Here is an 18,639-nt window from a genome sequence, read left to right on the forward strand (position 1 = left end):
CTCATACGGACTATAAGAGCGTGATGACGAAAGACGCTCTCTCTTTGCCGCATCTACTGCGAGGTGAGGTGGCTTCTGTAAGCGGTGGGCTTTGGGAATCTGAAGCCATCGGCTCTGGGAAGGCCAGCGGCGCGGTTGTGGCCCTCGGGAACTCTATCGTGGTTGTCTCCCCACACAGCGAACGCCATATGAATTTGGTTGCGCTGGAATTCGAGCCCTGTACTGGGCTTTCAGGCCTACCCCAGCTCCTCAGCCTTGCCGGGATGGCGCCAGCTTGACAGGACACCCAGGGATGCGCTGAGCGGGGAGTTCCCCGGTTGGGCTTATAACGTGCGCCTGCGAGCTGCTCCTTCCGTACCAGGGCGCAGCGGGGACCGCTCTCGGTTCGGGTCCTCCCGTATTTTTGCCGGCGCTCTCCGGTAGGAGAGGAGCTCCGTGCGGTGGAGTTTGGTCGTTAGCGGCCTTCTTACCCCAGCTGTTTGTGTTTCAGAATGAAGACCATTCTCAGCAACCAGACTGTCGACATCCCAGAAAATGGTACGAGACTTGGTGTTTGCGTTTTTCTTACGTCTTTACTACATGCTCTATACCTTGTTCCGAGGCCTCACGAGTACGTTCTCTCCTAGTCGACATTAACTTGAAGGGACGGACAGTTATTGTGAAGGGCCCCAGAGGCACCCTGCGGAGGGACTTCAATCACATCAATGTAGAACTCAGTCTCCTTGGGAAGAAAAAGAAGAGGGTGAGTTTTTTGTTCTTTTTGGACACAGTTGCTTGTTTGGAAGGTTGTGATTTGAGAGTAACAAAATGGGTTGCTTTTCAAATTACTACATTGAGATTCTGTGTTATAGCTTCAAATTGAGTGTCCAGAATTATAGCTAGTTTCAGTGTTGTTGCTTTAACAAAATTGGAAGATCAAATTCTGAACAAAGTAGATTAGAAAAACTCTTTCCAGACCAGGGTGCAGCGGAGTAGTAATGATTCATAGCAGATCTTAATAATACTGTTAACAAGTTAAGTTTATTTTTTTCCTGATTGTTTTGTAAAAATCTTAGGGACGCAGCAGCGGGTCTTAAACCTGATAATTTTCCAGGATTGACGTTTAATGCAGCTTGTACCATACTTCTTTTGTTTCTGGGTTGTCGTTCCTTTGTGAAATAGTGTACCTGTAGTGCCTAGTAATAACAATAATTTGGTGTTTTTTTTCTTTTGGCAAGTCGTACTTTTTAATTAGGGCAAGTACTAGAATTTACAGTGATTGTTGTGAATAAATGGACTTTTTTCTAAGCCTGCTTATTTCTGGAAAGAGTTTTCTAAAGTTTTTTTGTTCTGTTACAGCTCCGTGTTGACAAATGGTGGGGAAACAGAAAGGAACTGGCCACTGTTCGCACAATCTGTAGTCACGTACAGAACATGATCAAGGGTGTTACACTGGTAAGCAGATTCCTCAGACTACTTTGTCTTGGAAGGGGGGGTTTCTCAGCTGTACTTCGTGTATGCAACATAAATGTTTGCTGCAGAGAATAGATTATGCATGTAATTTAGTGGTGTACTCGAGCTCTAGTACTTGGGAAGAGGTAATGTTGGCAGATGTGTCCAGTAGGCCTTCATGAGTCTTGGGATTAAGTGTTAACGCGCACGCGTGCGTGTGTGTGTGTGTGTGTGTATACAGACCAGGTAGTCTTTGATAGTCTGCTAATGGTTTTTTTTTCCCCTACACAAATTCTCATTTTCAAGGTGCGTGTTTATAGAAAATTAACACATGGGGTAGACTTTGGTTTCTTGTTCGATGCCTGTCACTTCTACTCTTGTGGGGATAGAAAAAGGTGGATCTAATTTCTGAACTCCATGTCCATTTTCTTAAAAACATATCAGGGTAGGTTCCTTGAGTGTGGGTGCCATTGTATCCTTAATTCTTGCTATCTGGTATACCTTAGTAATTCAGTATGTTAGCCTCGATGCCCAAGATAAAGGGCTTTGGGGTTCTTTATAGGTGGTTTCTTTACCACTGAGCCACCTGGAAAGGCATCAGATCAGTCGCTCAGTCGTGTCCGACTCTTTGCGACCCCATGAATCGCAGCACACCAGGCCTCCCTGTCCCATCACCAACTCCCAGAGTTCACTCAGACTCAATGTCCATCGAGTCAGCGATGCCATCCAGCCATCTCATCCTCTGTCGTCCCCTTCTCCTCCTGCCCCCAATCCCTCCCAGCATCAGAGTCTTTTCCAATGAGTCAACTCTTCACATGAGGTGGCCAAAGTCCTGGAGTTTCAGCTTTAGCATCATTCCTTCCAAAGAAATCCCAGGGCTGATCTTCAGAATGGACTGGTTGGATCTCCTTGCAGTCCAAGGGACTCTCAAGAGTCTTCTCCAACACCACAGTTCAAAAGCATCAATTCTTCGGCGCTCAGCCTTCTTCACAGTCCAACTCTCACATCCATACATGACCGAAGGAAAAACCATAGCCTTGACTAGACGGACCTTTGTTGGCAAAGTAATGTCTCTGCTTTTGAATATGCTATCTAGGTTGGTCATAACTGTCCCTCCAAGGAGTAAGCATCTTTTAATATCACGGCTGCAGTCACCATCTGCAGTGATTTTGGAGCCCAGAAAAATAAAGTCTGACACTGTTTCCACTGTTTCCCCATCTATTTCCCATGAAGTGATGGGACCGGATGCCATGATCTTTGTTTTCTGAATGTTGAGCTTTAAGCCAACTTTTTCACTCTCCACTTTCACCTTCATCAAGAGGCTTTTGAGTTCCTCTTCACTTTCTGCCATAAGGGTGGTGTCATCTGCATATCTGAGGTTATTGATATTTCTCTCGGCAATCTTGATTCCAGCTTGTGTTGGAAAGGCATAGGCAGTAGTAAAACACTTTGCATTAAGGTGGGCGCTTCAGTCCAGCAAAGAGACAACAGAAACAGATGTTTCAGTATACAGTTGTTATAAGGCTTGGTGTGGGTGATTTCATAAAACCTTGACATGAGTATGTGAGAACAGTTTTCAGTTTCCTTTGTCATGGAGGAGGAAGTTTTCCTCTAAAGTCTCTGTAGAGATTTTGTACAAAATCTAGGTACAAAGAGGGAGACAACCCTGACAAAATGTAAATATTCCTTTCAAGGGGGCAGTTCCTACTTGGTTTTCAGAGAAAAACTGGGTATCCTGTTCAAATTTCTCAGCATTACTAATATTTTCTTTATTTAAATCTAGGGTTTCCGTTACAAGATGAGGTCGGTGTATGCCCACTTCCCCATCAACGTTGTTATTCAGGAGAATGGTTCTCTTGTGGAAATCCGAAATTTTTTGGGTGAAAAATACATACGCAGGGTTCGAATGAGGCCAGGTATGATTCATAAAATTTTTTTTCTGCTTGTGAAGGCTTAAATACATTTTGGGTTAGTTATAACTAAGGTCAGATTATTTCAGAATTACCCAGTATGGTTAAAGTAGAAGTGTACTTAAAATAGTTCTTCTCTGATACATAATTGATGCTTCTAACATTGAAGCAATAGAAAATTTTAAAACTTAGTGCTCTTTGATTCTGCTTTTTTTTCCTGTTGAACTGGGGGGGAGTGGGAGGTCTTGCGCAAGGTTTGTGAGATCTTAGTTCCCCACTACGTATCAAATCCTTGCCCCCTGCATTGGCATCATGGAGGCTTTAACCACTGGATCATCAGGGAAGTCCCAAAAAATGAGCTTTGACGAATACCAAATTATACAATAGAAATAAGAAATAAAATTGGATACAAAGCTTATTTATTTGGTTGAGTCTTAGTTTTTGTTTATTTAGCTATGGAATTCTTAGTCACAACATTCAAACTCTTTAACTTGTAGCATGTGGGAACTAGTTCCCTGACCCAGGATTGAATCCAGTCCCCTTGCATTGACAGCCCAAAGTGTTAGCTACTGTACCACCAGGAAGTCCCAGAAATACAAAATTTGCCCAGATAATTCAGATTCGATTACAAAACAGTTTGATTTGGTGTGTGGAATTTTAAATGAAGTAAATTGCTCCTTAATTTAAATATTTGAAATATTCTACAACTCTTTATTTTATGTTGACATTATGTACATGCCCTCTTATATTTTAGGGGTTGCCTGTTCAGTATCTCAAGCCCAGAAAGATGAGTTGATTCTTGAAGGAAATGACATTGAACTTGTGTCAAATTCAGGTTTGTATGTTTACTGTGCATAACTAATGCCTGTAAAATCTTGTTTATCTAAATCCTGGAGTTGAATACCTAGTATTTGTTCATTTGGTGAGGGTTTTTTTTTTTTTTTTTTAATTTTTGGGATCTTAATTAAAAGCTATAAAGTACAGCAGGTGATGAAATACTTGTGATGGGTTTGGCTGATAATTGCCTTATCTTTTTCACCCTTATAGCTGCTTTGATTCAGCAAGCCACCACAGTTAAAAACAAGGATATCAGAAAATTTTTGGATGGTATCTATGTTTCTGAAAAAGGAACAGTTCAGCAGGCTGATGAATAAGATCTCAGGTGGGTTTGTGTAATATCTGTATAATTTGATTGCTTTCAGTTCAGTTCAGTCGCTCAGTCGTGTCCGACTCTTTGCGATTGCTTTAGGTGGGTCTAATTAAGAAACTTAAATGGTAGTTGTAGCAGAGGCAGAAAGTATGTTTTACATGATTGAGAATAAAACTTTTCTGGGCAAGAATATTGATGGAGAATTACAGACTATTTCTTTTCTTTTTTACAGTGATCCTGCTGCAGAAACAAGATAGATGGTTCTATGGACTCAGTTGTGATGTTTTAAAGAGACAATAAAAACTCTTGATTTGAGATTTTTTCCTACTGATAATCATTTCAAACTATTTGGCCAGTAAGCAGTTAAGTAAATTCTAGTGTGTTAAAAACAATAACAGAAGGAATAGGAGTGGTTGGTTGATTTTGTTGTTGTTAGAAAGATGTTGTTAGCAAGACTTAATGGCAGAGGGGGCTTGAAGGAATACCAAGGACATTTCAGGCAAGAGGAATATGGTTATCGTGGGAAGAACTTTCGGAGATGCCCTGAAGGTATCTAATTTTGCAGTGGCACAGATTTGAATATTTGTGAGGCAAATGCCTGAGTCACAGTAACTGAAAAAGCAGCTGAGAAGTGATACTGTCTTAGTAAGAATTAAAAGATGGAGTTAATTTGTATTTATCATAAACATGGTTGCTGTAGTCTTAAGGTTCTCTCAGTTATACTCAGATTTCAGCCACATGTATATCCTAGTCTTTGATAGCTTTAAAAAAACTTAAGAAACGTTCCATGTGTCATACTTCAGATATACTACTATATAGTACAGTAGGGTTGCCCCTAAACCTGCAGTCCTCCCCTATCTCATTTGTTAGAAACTCTAACCGTGTGATTTCTCAGGCAAAACATTTAACTTTGTCTTACATACTGTGTCTAGTCCATCAATAAAATCTGTGGGCTTACTAAGATCTTGGTTTAAATAAATGGAATTAATTTTATATTGAGTTAATCATTGGTTTGATAACGGTTAAATTTTTAAGACATGGGTGAAATTGTAAATACAGATTTTGCTTTGAATTGTTTTGAGATGAGGTTTGGGGTAGGCGTTGGATAATTAAGTTGTCTTTTCCTTTTGAGTGACTTTTCAGTGAAGCCTGTTGTGCTCATTCCTCATGTCCATCCTAGCACACTCTGCTCCAGTTTTTGTCCATAATGTTTATAATGTAAGATTAATAGTTTACTTTGTTGGGTATTGATTATATACTTTTTTCCTGCTAAGAGTCTAATCTTCATGGGGGGGTGGTGTGACCTTGTCTACCCTGGGATATTCCAAGTTCTTAGAACAGTGTCTGTCATATAGCTATTTGCTGAGTGATTGGTTCCCACATTGCCAGGGAGATCGAGGTTGTGGAGATTGAGTAATAGTAATGGGCCTCGAAATATGTTTTTAAGGTATTGACAGAATTTTAAAATTGAATTTGAGGGTTGAAACCTCCAAGTGGCAATGTTGCAGAGGGATAAAGGTGTTAGTATTAAAGAGTGTCAGTATATAGGCAGTGGTAGCAGCAATGGGAGTGTGTAGTGAAGTGTGGAGACTTTAAAGGCTAACTCTTGGCAGTCTGGTTGTAGCTGAGGAGTTACTTCAATTTAATAACTTAGATGTGGTAAAGGAAAGTGTAGTTCTCCCCAGGGAAGCTTTCCGTGTTTTCTGTTTACCATGGATGAGCATGTAAGTGCATCCTCAGTTTTGAGGTGTAGCAGTCTACATTTTCTAATGAGAAAACATACTTGGGAGTAAATTGCCCAGTTGGCACAGTTTGGGAGGATGGAGGGAGGGGTGTTGGCAGAACCCAGTTAAAACACCAAACATTCACATTCCACAGTTCTTAAGTTGAATATAAATAATCAGCATAAGCCAGTTTATTTGGAATAAATTACATTGAGAATTAAAACATCTAGTCATAATTTACTGACCTCAATTTCCAGAGGGTCTTTAAAACCATAATTGCTGTATTTCCATATATATCAGACTTGGTGAAAGGATTGTTGAACTGAATGTGGAGAATGCAACAATATACAAAGTGAACTACATTTTAAGATGTTCTTCAAGTTTTGAAAGGTAAATTAAAAGATCCTGTCAAAAGCTGCCAACAGTTCCTAACTGACTCTTTATGGTTTTATTTTTTAATTAAAAAAAAAATGTATTTGGTAATGCAGGGTCTACGTTGTGGCAAAGGCTCTTTAGATGTGGTATGTGGGTTCTAGTTCCCTGACCAGGGATTGAACCCAGACCCCCTGCATTGGGAGCATGGAATCTTAGCTACTGGTCCACCAGGAGAATCCCCATGTATGATTTTAAAATGAATTTAAGAAAAACCTGAAAGGTATAACTGAGCATGAGCCAGATTAAAGTATGTACCTAGGGACTCATGTATAACGATGGCTTAAAGACGAGTAAAATTCCCAGGTGGCAAAAAAGGGAGGACAGCATTGAATTAGGGACTTTACTATTGATATCTTATCTTCCCTGGTGGCTCACATGGTAAAGAATCTGCCTGCAATGAAGGAGACTGTGAGATCCCCTGGAGAGAAGGGAAGGGCAGCCCACTCCAGTATTGCCTGAAGAACCCGATGGATGGACCATAGAGTTGCAAAGAGTGACTAACAGTTTTCACTTTGTGGCAAGGTGACAAGTGTAAAAGATACATTAAGCACTAAATGTAAAGACTTACAAACTGAATACAAGATAATATAATCAAAACAGGAAAGCAAAAATCTTAATTCCAAGTCTGTTCTTATGACTGAATATGGATTTATTTTTCAAAACCTTGGATGTTGATGAGTTGCTCAATTGATACTCTAGGATTAAAAAACTAGTTACTGTAATCATGTATAGCCTCAAGCCTGATAATCAGATGAAAGTTGCTCAGTCGTGTCCAGTCTTTGTGACCCTTTGGACTATAGGTCTTCAGGCCAGAATACTGGAGTGGGTAGCTGTTCCCTTCTCCAGTGGTTCTCAGAGAAATATAAAAACTTCTTGGAAAATAAAAGCTGCTAAGGTTGGAGGAAGGATGCAGTTGGAACAAGGAGATAAAAACATCTGAAATTTTTACTATTTGAATTGGCCAGCCAGAATATTGATGTCTTAACCACTTTTGCATTTGTTTGAATTGACTAATTGTGTTATCTGTATCTTTGAAACTTAATGCTGTTATCAATTAGTATCTCAGTTATGCAGGAAATAAGCTTTCCTTTGACTCAGGAAGTCAAACTTCCAGAGGAGTAGACAATAGGTAAATATTGACTCACCTAAGGAAAGAATGGATATAAATGGGTTTAGATTTGGGTTTTCTTCCCCCCAACATTTAGAATACAGTGAATGAATGTTAAGAACAGAAATCAAAAAAGTCAAACTGCAAATTCAGTTTTAAGGATTCACTTAATCCTAGCTTCAAAGGTTGCAATGTAAGAATAGTTTACTCAGGCCACCAATATTCTGAATTGTGTCCACAGTTGGGAGGTGCCTTGTACACCTTGAGAGGTCCATATGTGCTTATGTTAGATCAGTGAAGGACTTCAGGGGAAGAGAACAAGTCTCATGGGATAAATGGTAATTTGATAACGATAATATAAAAAAATCTTTATATCTTAGAATGTTTGCCACATCTGTCACCTCCTAAGATTCAGTTGAGGAATAATACCAATTTGAAGAGGTTGCTGTACTGTGAGGTTGAATGACTTCTCTGTCTTCACAGGCAGTTGGGTTTAGTTCTCTTTAATCTTTGTCCTCTGATGTTTACATGAGTTCCTGGAAACTAAATGTTATTTTTTTTTTAATTATCTGATAAAGGATCTCATAAAATGAGATGTTTTATAAATGCTCAGTTTTAATTTCTGTTGAGAAAAGCTGAGGGATTGATGTGCTTAAGAGTGTATATATAACTGGCTATAGACAAACACTACTTCTTAACCCTATTTTTTTCCATTTGAGAACCACCCTGACCAAAGGGGAAAGCACCTAAAAAGTGACAGAATTTTATCACTGACAATCTCCACTGTGGAGTCTCAACAAAGTTGTACTTTCAAAACAATTTCTTTTACCATAAATAGCTACTGGTATGAATAGAGGAAAACTAGAGAATAATGATAGGAAACGGCTCATCAAACGCCATGAAACAACATATCAGATTATCTTCACAGGCTTACTGTCTAGGGAAACCTTTACCTTAGATCCAAGAACTGAATTCACTGATGTCAACACCTTTTAAGGGAAAATTTGAACCAAACAATGGAGACCGAGATTGTCATTACCTTGGCTATCACTAAATTCTCAAGTTGTTTTTTTTCTACAATATAGGTGTATCTTCTGTAAGTTACCAGTATATGGAACTGGAGTGAATTTTTAAACTTTTCCATCCTGCAGACAGAAATAAGATCAGCTTAGCTAAGAACTCTATTGTGGCCTTTCTTTAACGGTATGTGCTGTGAGTTCTTTGCTTTCCAAATTTTTCTTCTTTTTCGCTTATGAAAAATGGTAATTGATAACAGTAGAACCAGGGTGGAGAAGAAACAACATCCAAAGAATATCAGCGGTTTCTTCTGCACAAGAAGCAAGCAGACAGTACATTCCGTGTTTCTCTGAGCCTGGCTGCATCGAGGACTACTGTTCTCAGAAAGGAAGCCATTGTTGCTGATGAGTTTGTTGTAAAACTGGATTGAGGATTTAGCTTTGAAATCGGGTGTGAAGAATCCAAATCTGGGTCTAGATTTTTCTTCAGTCAGTTTGAATACATAATAGCCTTTGATTTTGATTTTATCAATCAGGTATCCTGAAAAATACCAAAAATAAACATTAATCACATGTGAACTATTAGATATCCTTAAGAATTTAGTTTTCATTGAAAACAGTCTAAATCTCATGCTCATAAAACATGATTTTCATTAAAGGTTTTTTGACATTCTTTAATCAATGATCTTTCTTGAGAAGATGAATTTAGGTAGAATTAATTTTTAAAAGATTGAAGTAAAACATATCTATAATAATACAAAAACACCTGCAGGAAACTCAGATTTAAGAACTGGAGCCATAAAGGTCAAAGGACTTAACTGTCAACTTGTTCACAATGTTAAAAGCAGAAAAATATTGCTTATTTACCTTGATTCCAGAGCTCAGATGTGAGAAAACTGCCCAATAACTGCACTTGATTTCCCCAGCCACTCACTCTTACTCTCCTACTCAACTCTTTTATACCTTCTGTCAACAAACTTACAACACCTCCTCTGTTGGAATCATCTTTGACTCTACTCTCATACACACATCCAATCCTGTTGACTACCTTCAAAACACATCCAGAACCTATCCACTTCTCACTCCAGGACTCTTGCTTGGAAAATTCCATGGATGGAGGAACCCCGTAGGCTACAGTCCATAGGGTCTGCAAAGAGTCGGACACGACTGAGCGACTTCACTTTCACCACTCTTAATAACCTGACCCAGTCCACCATTATCCTTAGCCAGAGCAGTGCAATTCGCCCTGTATCAGTTCTTGGTCCTTTACGGTGTATTCACAAAACAGCAGCAATTCTTTTGGTGTGAGTTGGATCTTGACACCCTTCTGTTTAAAACCTAGAACCTTCCTATCCCTGAGAGTAAGCTACAGTTTTTACAACTGCCTTTTTCTAAGCCCATAATAGACTGTCATTAATGACCCCGTTCCCCCTCATTCTTTGGTTTGTATTACCTGAGAATGTCATATAACTTCGAGGGAAATGGCCCTCGAACCTCACCTTTCAAAGCCTCCTGAATGTATTTCTCTAAGTAGTATTTTCGGAGTTCATCATTTTCCAGAGACTGGTCATCGATGCCACTGGCCGTGATGTAAACATCCATGTCTCCATAATTCCTCCGGATCCACTTCAGCACCCTGCGCTCTCCCCAGGGCATCACGGCCAGGCGGGTGGGGGAGCTCAGGCAGGTGATGTCCTGCAGAAACTGGATGTCCCTGTCCGTGTCGTAGGTGCTGCCGTTCTGGCGCTCGTGCATCACGAACCTGGTGGTGAAGTGGTTCAGGGCGTAGAAGTCCGCAGTGCCCTTGACCAGCCTCCTCTCCTCCTCGGTGAACTGAGGCAGCGTGGAGCGTGCGAGCCCCTGCCTATTCTTGAAGGCGACGTACTCTCTCATGGCCAGCGGGTAGTCCCCCGTCTTGAAAAGGGGTTCTGCAAACCAGGCGATTTCGAACTGGAGGAAGCGCTCGGCCGCCTTCCAGTGTGAGTCCGCGTAGGGATTGGCGGGCTCGGCCCAATCCGAGTGCAGAGACAGCGACACGGCCCCGCGCTGCACAGGCCTGTACCGCCGGTCGTAGAGGTGCCAGGCCAGGGCGTGAGCGATCAGCAGGTGGTGGGCTGCCCAGTAGGTGTCGTTACTAGACTGCTCGTAGATGTCACTCAGTCGGTTAGGCTCGTTGATGGTGATCCAGAGCTTCACCAGGTCCCCCAGCTCCCGGAAGCACAGGTCGGCGTAGTCCTGGAAGGCCTCGGCCGTGGACCGGTTCAGCCACCCTCCGCTGTGCAGCAGAGGCACAGGGAGGCCTAGGTGGGCGTGGGTCGGATAGTACAGCGTGACCATTGAGGAGATGTTGAGCTTCAGCCCCTCACTGACCACACACCTGTAGTACCTCAAAGCCTGTCGGTTAGCCATGGACAGGTTGCCAGTGGGAAGGATTGAGGGCCAGTCCAGAGCAAACCGATAGTGGGTCACTTTCATTCTTGCTAACATCTCAAGCTGTCTTTTGATGCTGACAAAATCCGTGCATTGAGCAGGCCTTGTTTTCAGCCTCACTCCTTCCACTCGATGCAACAGTCTGTTGCCCGTCACATTCCACACGTACAGATGAGGATCGCTGAACTGTGGGGAGGAAGCCACCGACTCAGGCTGTGAAAACAAGCACATACGGGCAGGCAGAATCTTAGCACGCGTCCTCTAAGAGAAAGAAGTGTATGTGTGTTAGTCACTCAGTCATGTCCAACTCTTTTGCAACCCCATGGACTGTAGCCCACCGGGCTGGAAGTGGGTTGCTATTTCCTCCTCCAGGGGCTCTTTCTGACCCAGGGATGGAACCTGGGTCTCCTGCATTGCATTCGGATTCTTTACTGTCTGAACCACTTCAGACCTTCAGACCAGAAAGGAAAAGCCTGATCTTATTTTGCGTCTCACAATAGAGAAAATAAATGACGCACATGTCCTTCAGAACAACCTATGTCTTCCTGCTCCTTTCCTGTTGATGTCAGCAAAACAGCCCTGATGGATTATCCTCCCTCCCGGCCCTTGAAATTTACCAGGGAGACAGGAAAATGTAGAGAAAGAACAGCACCTAGGGCTTGGCTTGCAAAACAATTTGTCTTTCAGAAAACAAGAGGATGTTTTCCAGTTCCTGGGTCCTAAAAACCAGGTACTGTGGGGGTGGGGGTGGGGTGGGGGTGGGGTTCTCATGTGATTCTGTTCAAATGCATCAGGAAATCAGCTTGGTTCTCTCAGTTAAAAGGAACCACAAAGGTGGACCTTCCAAACCTGCCACGAATTAAAGGCAAATTAGCATTCCAGTTGTGGAGGATTTCACTGAGATTAGCATTTGGGGTTAGAGGAGGCTGGTGGACCCCAGCCACAGTTCCTAAAAGAGGCCAGTGGGAAAGAGTAGGAAATGACCCCTTGGATTTGCTGAATGCGGCTAACACATCCCATTTGAAAAATCCAAGTGATGTCACACATCCATCATTCAGTTCTCCCCTTCCCATGTGCCTGTGAGAAGACAGCATTTATTCCTCCAAAGGGAGGATTCTGAACACCCTCCTTATGTAAGATAATGAAGCATGAAAGGAGAGAACCCTAAAATAACCCCCAGAATCTCGAAGGTTGACTCTTGAATCCATTCTCTGCCCCTCCACTAAGCAGAGAGCCCTGGACTCCTGTTCTAGTTCTGTCCCTTTAAAAGCCAGGTTTGACAACTCTGTTTAGTGACGGAGCAATCTCACCCACCTCACAGGTGTACTGTGCAATGTCTGTGACTCTGGGCAATTGCTCTGTCAACTCTAAAGCACTCTACAAACATAAGGTACTTATGACTTGGGTTTAGTTCCCCCTGAAATTATCGCCTGTTAGGTCCTTGAGTTTAAATTAAAACAGAAAAGGACTTAAGAAAAACAAGTTCAAGATTAATAAGAAAAAGTAAAAGTTCTGTTCTTGTTTTAAAGTGCTTTTTCTTCCCATGACTGAATTTAAATGTACCTGGAATCAATGGTAATTAGCCTTTGGTAAATATTTTCCCTCTAATTGTTTTCTCATGTGTCATCTTTCATAGTCTAATTACAAAATCATATATCATTGCCCACTTGCCATCTGCCAGCTAGCTATCTAGAACATTAAACTGAGAGAACACTGATCATGTGAGCATGAAGCTAAATCTGTATATAATTATTTGAGTAAAATCATTTGCCTAGATAGCCAGTTTCAGTGTTTTGAAACCTCAGAGCATCATGGTATTGAAAGGATATTTATTTACAAAGGGTAATCTTGTAGTAAGGTAAGGTACAATCAAATGAAAATCTGTTTTACTTTTAAAACTCTCCAGAAAGCATTAGTCTTAGCAACTGTGTGATTAATCTGCTAAGAGAAATAGTTAAAGTATTGCACTCTGACCTCAGCCCCAGCTCCCAGAGCTTGGTTCTCAAGTTCTATTTTGCACTAAAAGGATCCTGGACTCCTTGGAAACATGGCTGTTTTCAGGTCTGATTCAGGGAAGGGACGAGGGGGTCCTGGTGAATATTGCACCAGAAAAATAAGAACGTACTTAAAAACTGGAAAGGAAATGTCTAAAAGACATAAGAACAGCTTGAAAGAGTCCCATATGCCAAATATGAGATAATTTGAGCATCAAAAGTTCCAGTGAATCAGTGACAACAGTGAATTATAACATTGAAAAAAAAAGAAAAAAGAATTATAACATTGAGTTAATTCACTCATTAAACAATGAGTTTAATTCACTTAATAAATACAAAATCTAATTAGAAATTTGCCATTTTGCAATCTACAAAGTAATAACTAATTCAAGCAAGGTTCATAAATCAATGTTAAGAGCATTGGTTGAATGTTGTTGAGAAATAGGATATTTATACAGTCTCAAAATATCACCATCAGATTAATTCTTAATTACAAATGGAAAAGGACCTTTCAGTTAAGAGATCTGGCAAATGCCACATCAAGAAATCTGGTGACTGCTACATCAACTCGTGTGTCCAGTGATGAAAGAAACTGACTTTATGTGCCTCCTATGGGCTGGAGGAAGCACAAGCTGGAATCAAGATTGCCGGGAGAAATATCAATAACCTCAGATATGCAGATGACACCACCCTTACGGCAGAAAGTGAAGAAGAACTAAAGAGCCTCTTGATGAAAGTGAAAGAGGAGAGTGAAAAAGTTGGCTTAAAGCTCAACATTCAGAAAACGAAGATCATGGCATCTGGTCCCATCATTTCATGGAAAATAGATGGGGAAACAGTGGAAACAGTGGCTGACTTTATTTTTCTGGGCTCCAAAATCACTGCAGATGGTGACTGCAGCCGTGAAATTAAAAGACGCTTACTCCTTGGAAGGAAAGTTATAACCAACCTAGACAGCATATTAAAAAGCAGAGACATTACTTTGTCAACAAAGGTCCATCTTGTCAAGGCTATGGTTTTTCCAGTGGTCATGTATGGATGTGAGAGTTGGACTGTGAAGAAAGCTGAGCGCTGAAGAATTGATGCTTTTGAACTGTGGTGTTGGAGAAGACTCTTGAGAGTCCCTTGGACTGCAAGGAGATCCAACCAGTCCATCCTAAAGGAGATCAGTCCTGGGTGTTCACTGGAAGGACTGATGTTGAAGCTGCAACTCCAATACTTTGGCCACCTCATGTGAAGAGTTGACTCATTTGAAAAGACCCTGATGCTGGGAAAGACTGAAGGCAGGAGGAGAAGGGGATGACAGAGGATGAGATGGTTGGATGGCATCACTGACTCAATGGACATGGGTTTGGGTGGACTCCAGGAGTTGGTGATGGACAGGGAGGCCTGGCGTGCTGCAATTCATGAGGTCACAAAGAGCTGGACATGACTGAGCGACTAAACTGAACTGAATATGATGTATTGGAGAATACACAACAGCATCTATGTAGTATTATTTCTAGAATTGCTTAACTGAATCTAATAAAGAAACAGAGAACTTCATGCTTGCAGATATTTTACAAGGAACTGGGATGTCCCTGGTGGCTCAGTGGTTAACATTTCACCTTCCAATGCAGGAGGTGTGGGTTGAGGAGCTAAGATCCCACATGCCTCCTGGTCAAAAAAAAAAAAAACATAAAGCAGAAGCAATATTGTAACAAATTTGATAAAAACTTAAAAAAAAAAGTCCCACATTCTACAAAGCAACTGGCCTGAACTCTTCAAAACTATCAATACCATGAAATTAAGGGGATTTCTCTGAATTAAAAAAGCTAAAGATGTACATAGAAAAAAAAATAATAAAGATATACATAGATCCAGATGCTGGGGAAGGCATAGTAGTATTTTTTAAATGTTATTTTCATTTTGTAGTCTTCCTATAGAGCACATCTACTCTTGCCTGCCCATCATCTATTCATACAACCTTTGGATGAGTTTTCAAAAAACATCCAAATTTTTCTTGGTAAAGCATTTATCCTCATTCCCTAAGTGCAAGGGAAGCTGACTCCTCAATGGGCTCCAGGTGTGAGCAAGAAGCCCAGGTCTGATTGATCACAGCATTACTTTCCGCTGACCAAGTGATCAGCTCTTGCTCCGAGGAATAGGAGTAGGGTCCTCAGAGCGGACTGACAGTCATAGTGTCAGTTAATGGAGAGCAGATGGGTCTTCACATGAAGCAGGGACTTGCAGGTTGGGTTATATACAAACTGGAACTCTTGGCCCTCCTGGGGCCTGTCGCTGCTGGTTCTAGACTTCGCAAAACATAAACCTACTTGAAGTGGTGGGGAAAAGATGGTCTGCCTGTGCCATGCGGAAGAGGAGAGAGATACTGGGTAAGTGCGTGCCTCTCCAGGGGACCCAAACTGAAGGGGAGTCACTGTGTTTATATCACTCCCTATATCTTTCCTCCTTTTGTCATTCCCGGGCCTTTACTAAAGTTTTGTTTAAATACTGATAGGGGTTGAGATTCATAACTTTGGTCACTCATGGTTTCGGCCCTTTCGTCATATCCCTTGCACATCTTGTTTTTCCATAAGCTTCTAGAATACAAGTACTATGAGGTCTTATAGCATCATGGTCAGAGACAGACAAATCAGGGTAAGTTGGACAAGTTATGTAACCTCCCTAAGCTTCGATTTCTTTGCCTATAAAATGAAGGTTTTATGATTAAGGACACTGAATGCACATACATTCAGAAGTTAAATGCTTGGTACATCAAAAATAGTTTCAGAAAAATTATTTTGAAAAGAGCATCGTGCATCTGAGAACTTGAGGATAGCTTGCTACAGTTTTGCCACTATTTGTTAATTAGGCAAGTCACTTTCTATTATTAATTGACAGGCCTTACTTTCCTCAGCTATAAAATGAAAGATTTGGTATAGGAGGTTTCTAAGGGCTCACCTGGGTCTAAAAGTTGACCTTTTTCATACACTATGCACCGAGCACCTACCGTGTATCTGAAACTGCTCTAGTAAGGCACCCAGCAGGCGGTGAAGCCTCAAATGTCTCCACCCTCTTGCGGAGAAAGTTTGCATTCTAGTAGAAGAAACGCGTGATCAGTAAGGAAAATGTGTAAAGTGGTTACCAGAGCATGGCAGTGGGGGAAATGAGACACTGGTTGAAGGGTACAAACTTCCAGTTATAAGATTAACATATTCTGGGGGCCTATTATACAGGATGGTGACTATAGCTAATAATATTGTATTGTATACTTGAAAGTTGCTAAGAAGATCTTAAATTTTCTTGCCATAAAAAAAGAAATGAGGTTTGCCTGTGATGGTATGGAAGTGATAGCTAATGCCATAGTGGTAATGTTTTTGTAATAAAAGATGTATCCAATCAACATATTGTACACCTGAAACTTGCAATGTTGTATGTCAATTATATCTCAATAAAGCTGAAAAAAAGGAAAATGTGTAAATATGTAGTATGGTAGATGTGATGAATGCTATATAAGAAAATAAAGCAGGAAGGGAGAATAAGCAGTGATGGTGATGAAGTTATGCTGTTTGGAGTAGAGGGAAGCCTTCTTGAGAGGTTGACATTTGAGTTACATTTGAAGAAGGTGAAGAATGAGGCAAGTCAGGAGGCCCCACTGGGGTATAAAGACCTCATAAGGCAAATGACCCGAATTTATCATAAATCACTTAAATGAAGGGCCACTAGTAATTTACTTCTGGCAAAACAAAAATCTAGGGAATTCCCTGGTGGTCCAGTGGCTAAGACTCCATGCTTTCACTGCCGAGGGTGTGGGTTCAATCCTTGGTCGGAAAACTAAGATCCTACATGCTACATGGTGCAGCCAACAAATTAAAAGAAAAACTATAAAATTTGTTTCCTGTGATTTTGATACTACTGACAAATGGCTGTCACAAAAATGACTGGAAGATCTCTCTGGACTATATGCAACTTGAGGGCAGTATGAAAAGCTCTCAGTAAGCATGAATTCTTCCCTTCCTTTCTCTTCTTTCCCCAATGTCCCCTTATAACCCCCAAATAATCATGGTATTTGATATTATCTGATAGCTGTTTCTTAGATGTCATTGAGTAAAACGAAAGGGAATATTGTGTATTATTTGTACCACTTTGTCTATGGGGTCGCACAGAGTAGGACATGACTGAAGTGACTCAGCAGCAGCAGCAGCAGCATAGTTAAATTTGTGGAGCTTCCTAGGTGGCGCTAGTGGTAAAGAACTTGCCTGCCAATACCGGAGACAAAAGAGATGCATGTTTGATCCCTGGATCAGGGAAGAACCACTGGAGGAGGGCATGGCAACCCACTGCAGTATTCTTGCCTGGAAAATCGCATGGACAGAGGAGCATGGTGGACTATGGTCCATAGGAGCGCAAAGGGTCAGACACGACTTAGTGACCTAGTATGCATACATAGTTAATTTTTAAGTAGCCACTTACCTTAAGGACAGATTCAGTGACACCCCAGGAGAAATCACAGGGAAACTGACCCTGCACATCTGGTGTGGACTCTTTCACAGTGAAACCATTTTCTTGAATGATCTGTTTATAGTAATGTGCTGAAGACTTGGGCTTTCTTTCTTTTTGTTTACTATTAAAATCCACATAAAATAATCCTCGGCGAGTGGTGTAAGCATCCTGCCATTCAAAGCCATCCAGGAGGGACCAGGCTGTGTAACCAAACACTTGTATTTCATCAAACTTGATTGCTGTACAGAAGGACAAAAGCAGATGTTCAGAGGCCTAAACACTTTGGTTCATGTTTACAGCTTCACAAATGACATGCCAGGAGCAGGATATTGTGAAACCAACCTTTTACCTAATTTGCAGGCCCATTATATCAACTAGGAATTTTATTTTATTTATTTTTTTGAATTTTATTTTTATATTTGAAAAGGGGCAGTTATTTTCAACTAGAATGGTCTTCCCAAGTGAACAACACAGTTAAAGGGTCAAATTTAAAATATTCCTGGTCAGGGAACTAAGATCCCACGTGAGGCACCACGTGGCCAAAAAATAAATACATAAACTAAAAATAAGATATTCATGAGACTTAACTTAGTGTGCAAATCTGTGTCAGAGGGCATGGTAATTTCCAGAACCCTTTGGGACCAATGCAGATGCCAGCTTTGACCAAGAGTTTCTCATTTCAAGCTTGGGTTGTTTCCCATTTGTGGACAAACTGTCTTCTATGAAACAATCCTCAGGGACTGAAACATCAGCTTTGAGAATGAACATATGTGAATGCAGCTTTAAGGAGGAGACAGAAGCACGGTGATGTAAGAGAACAAGAACTGACCGGGCCGAGGGGCAGGAGGGGAGAGGGCTTGCTCTATTGTGCTCCTGGGCGGGGCTGTTGGGCAAGTTTCTCAACCTCAGTTTTCCCTTTAGTAAATAAAGAGGATTGAAAAAGATGATCTTTCATA

The 18,639-nt window shown here is 41.1% G+C and overlaps 2 protein-coding genes across 2 annotated transcripts in view; one reads left to right on the forward strand and one right to left on the reverse strand.

The window, feature by feature from the left end:
* The first annotated feature begins 40 nt into the window (after positions 1-40).
* On the forward strand, positions 41-4,806 carry RPL9 (ribosomal protein L9). Its single transcript, XM_086406095.1, has 7 exons — positions 41-537; positions 627-742; positions 1,339-1,434; positions 3,215-3,347; positions 4,096-4,176; positions 4,389-4,503; positions 4,724-4,806. The coding sequence occupies exons 1-6, from the start codon at positions 492-494 to the stop codon at positions 4,493-4,495; spliced, it is 579 nt and encodes a 192-aa protein (XP_086262221.1). The 5' UTR covers positions 41-491; the 3' UTR covers positions 4,496-4,503; positions 4,724-4,806.
* A 1,571-nt stretch (positions 4,807-6,377) lies between these two features.
* Positions 6,378-18,639, reverse strand: part of KLB (klotho beta) — a 34,593-nt gene continuing 22,331 nt past the window's right edge. Inside the window, exons 3-5 of the mRNA XM_086406082.1 lie at positions 17,654-17,922; positions 10,274-11,417; positions 6,378-9,315 (exon numbers count right to left, since the gene is read on the reverse strand). Coding sequence (XP_086262208.1) covers positions 8,927-9,315; positions 10,274-11,417; positions 17,654-17,922 — 1,802 coding nt within the window. The 3' untranslated portion in view covers positions 6,378-8,926. The remainder of the gene's footprint in view (positions 9,316-10,273; positions 11,418-17,653; positions 17,923-18,639) is intronic.

Source organism: Bos grunniens, chromosome 6, assembly GCF_055505025.1.
Source record: "Bos grunniens cultivar Pamir isolate PY7600 chromosome 6, Bosgru_T2T1.0, whole genome shotgun sequence".
Taxonomy (NCBI): domain Eukaryota; kingdom Metazoa; phylum Chordata; class Mammalia; order Artiodactyla; family Bovidae; genus Bos; species Bos grunniens.

Coding starts and splice junctions, on each gene's coding strand:
- RPL9 (XM_086406095.1), top strand. CDS start 492: ATGAAGACCATTCTCAGCAACCAGACTGTCGACATCCCAGAAAATG. Junction 743..1,338: donor TTGGGAAGAAAAAGAAGAGG/GTGAGTTTTTTG, acceptor GTTCTGTTACAG/CTCCGTGTTGACAAATGGTG. Junction 1,435..3,214: donor TGATCAAGGGTGTTACACTG/GTAAGCAGATTC, acceptor ATTTAAATCTAG/GGTTTCCGTTACAAGATGAG.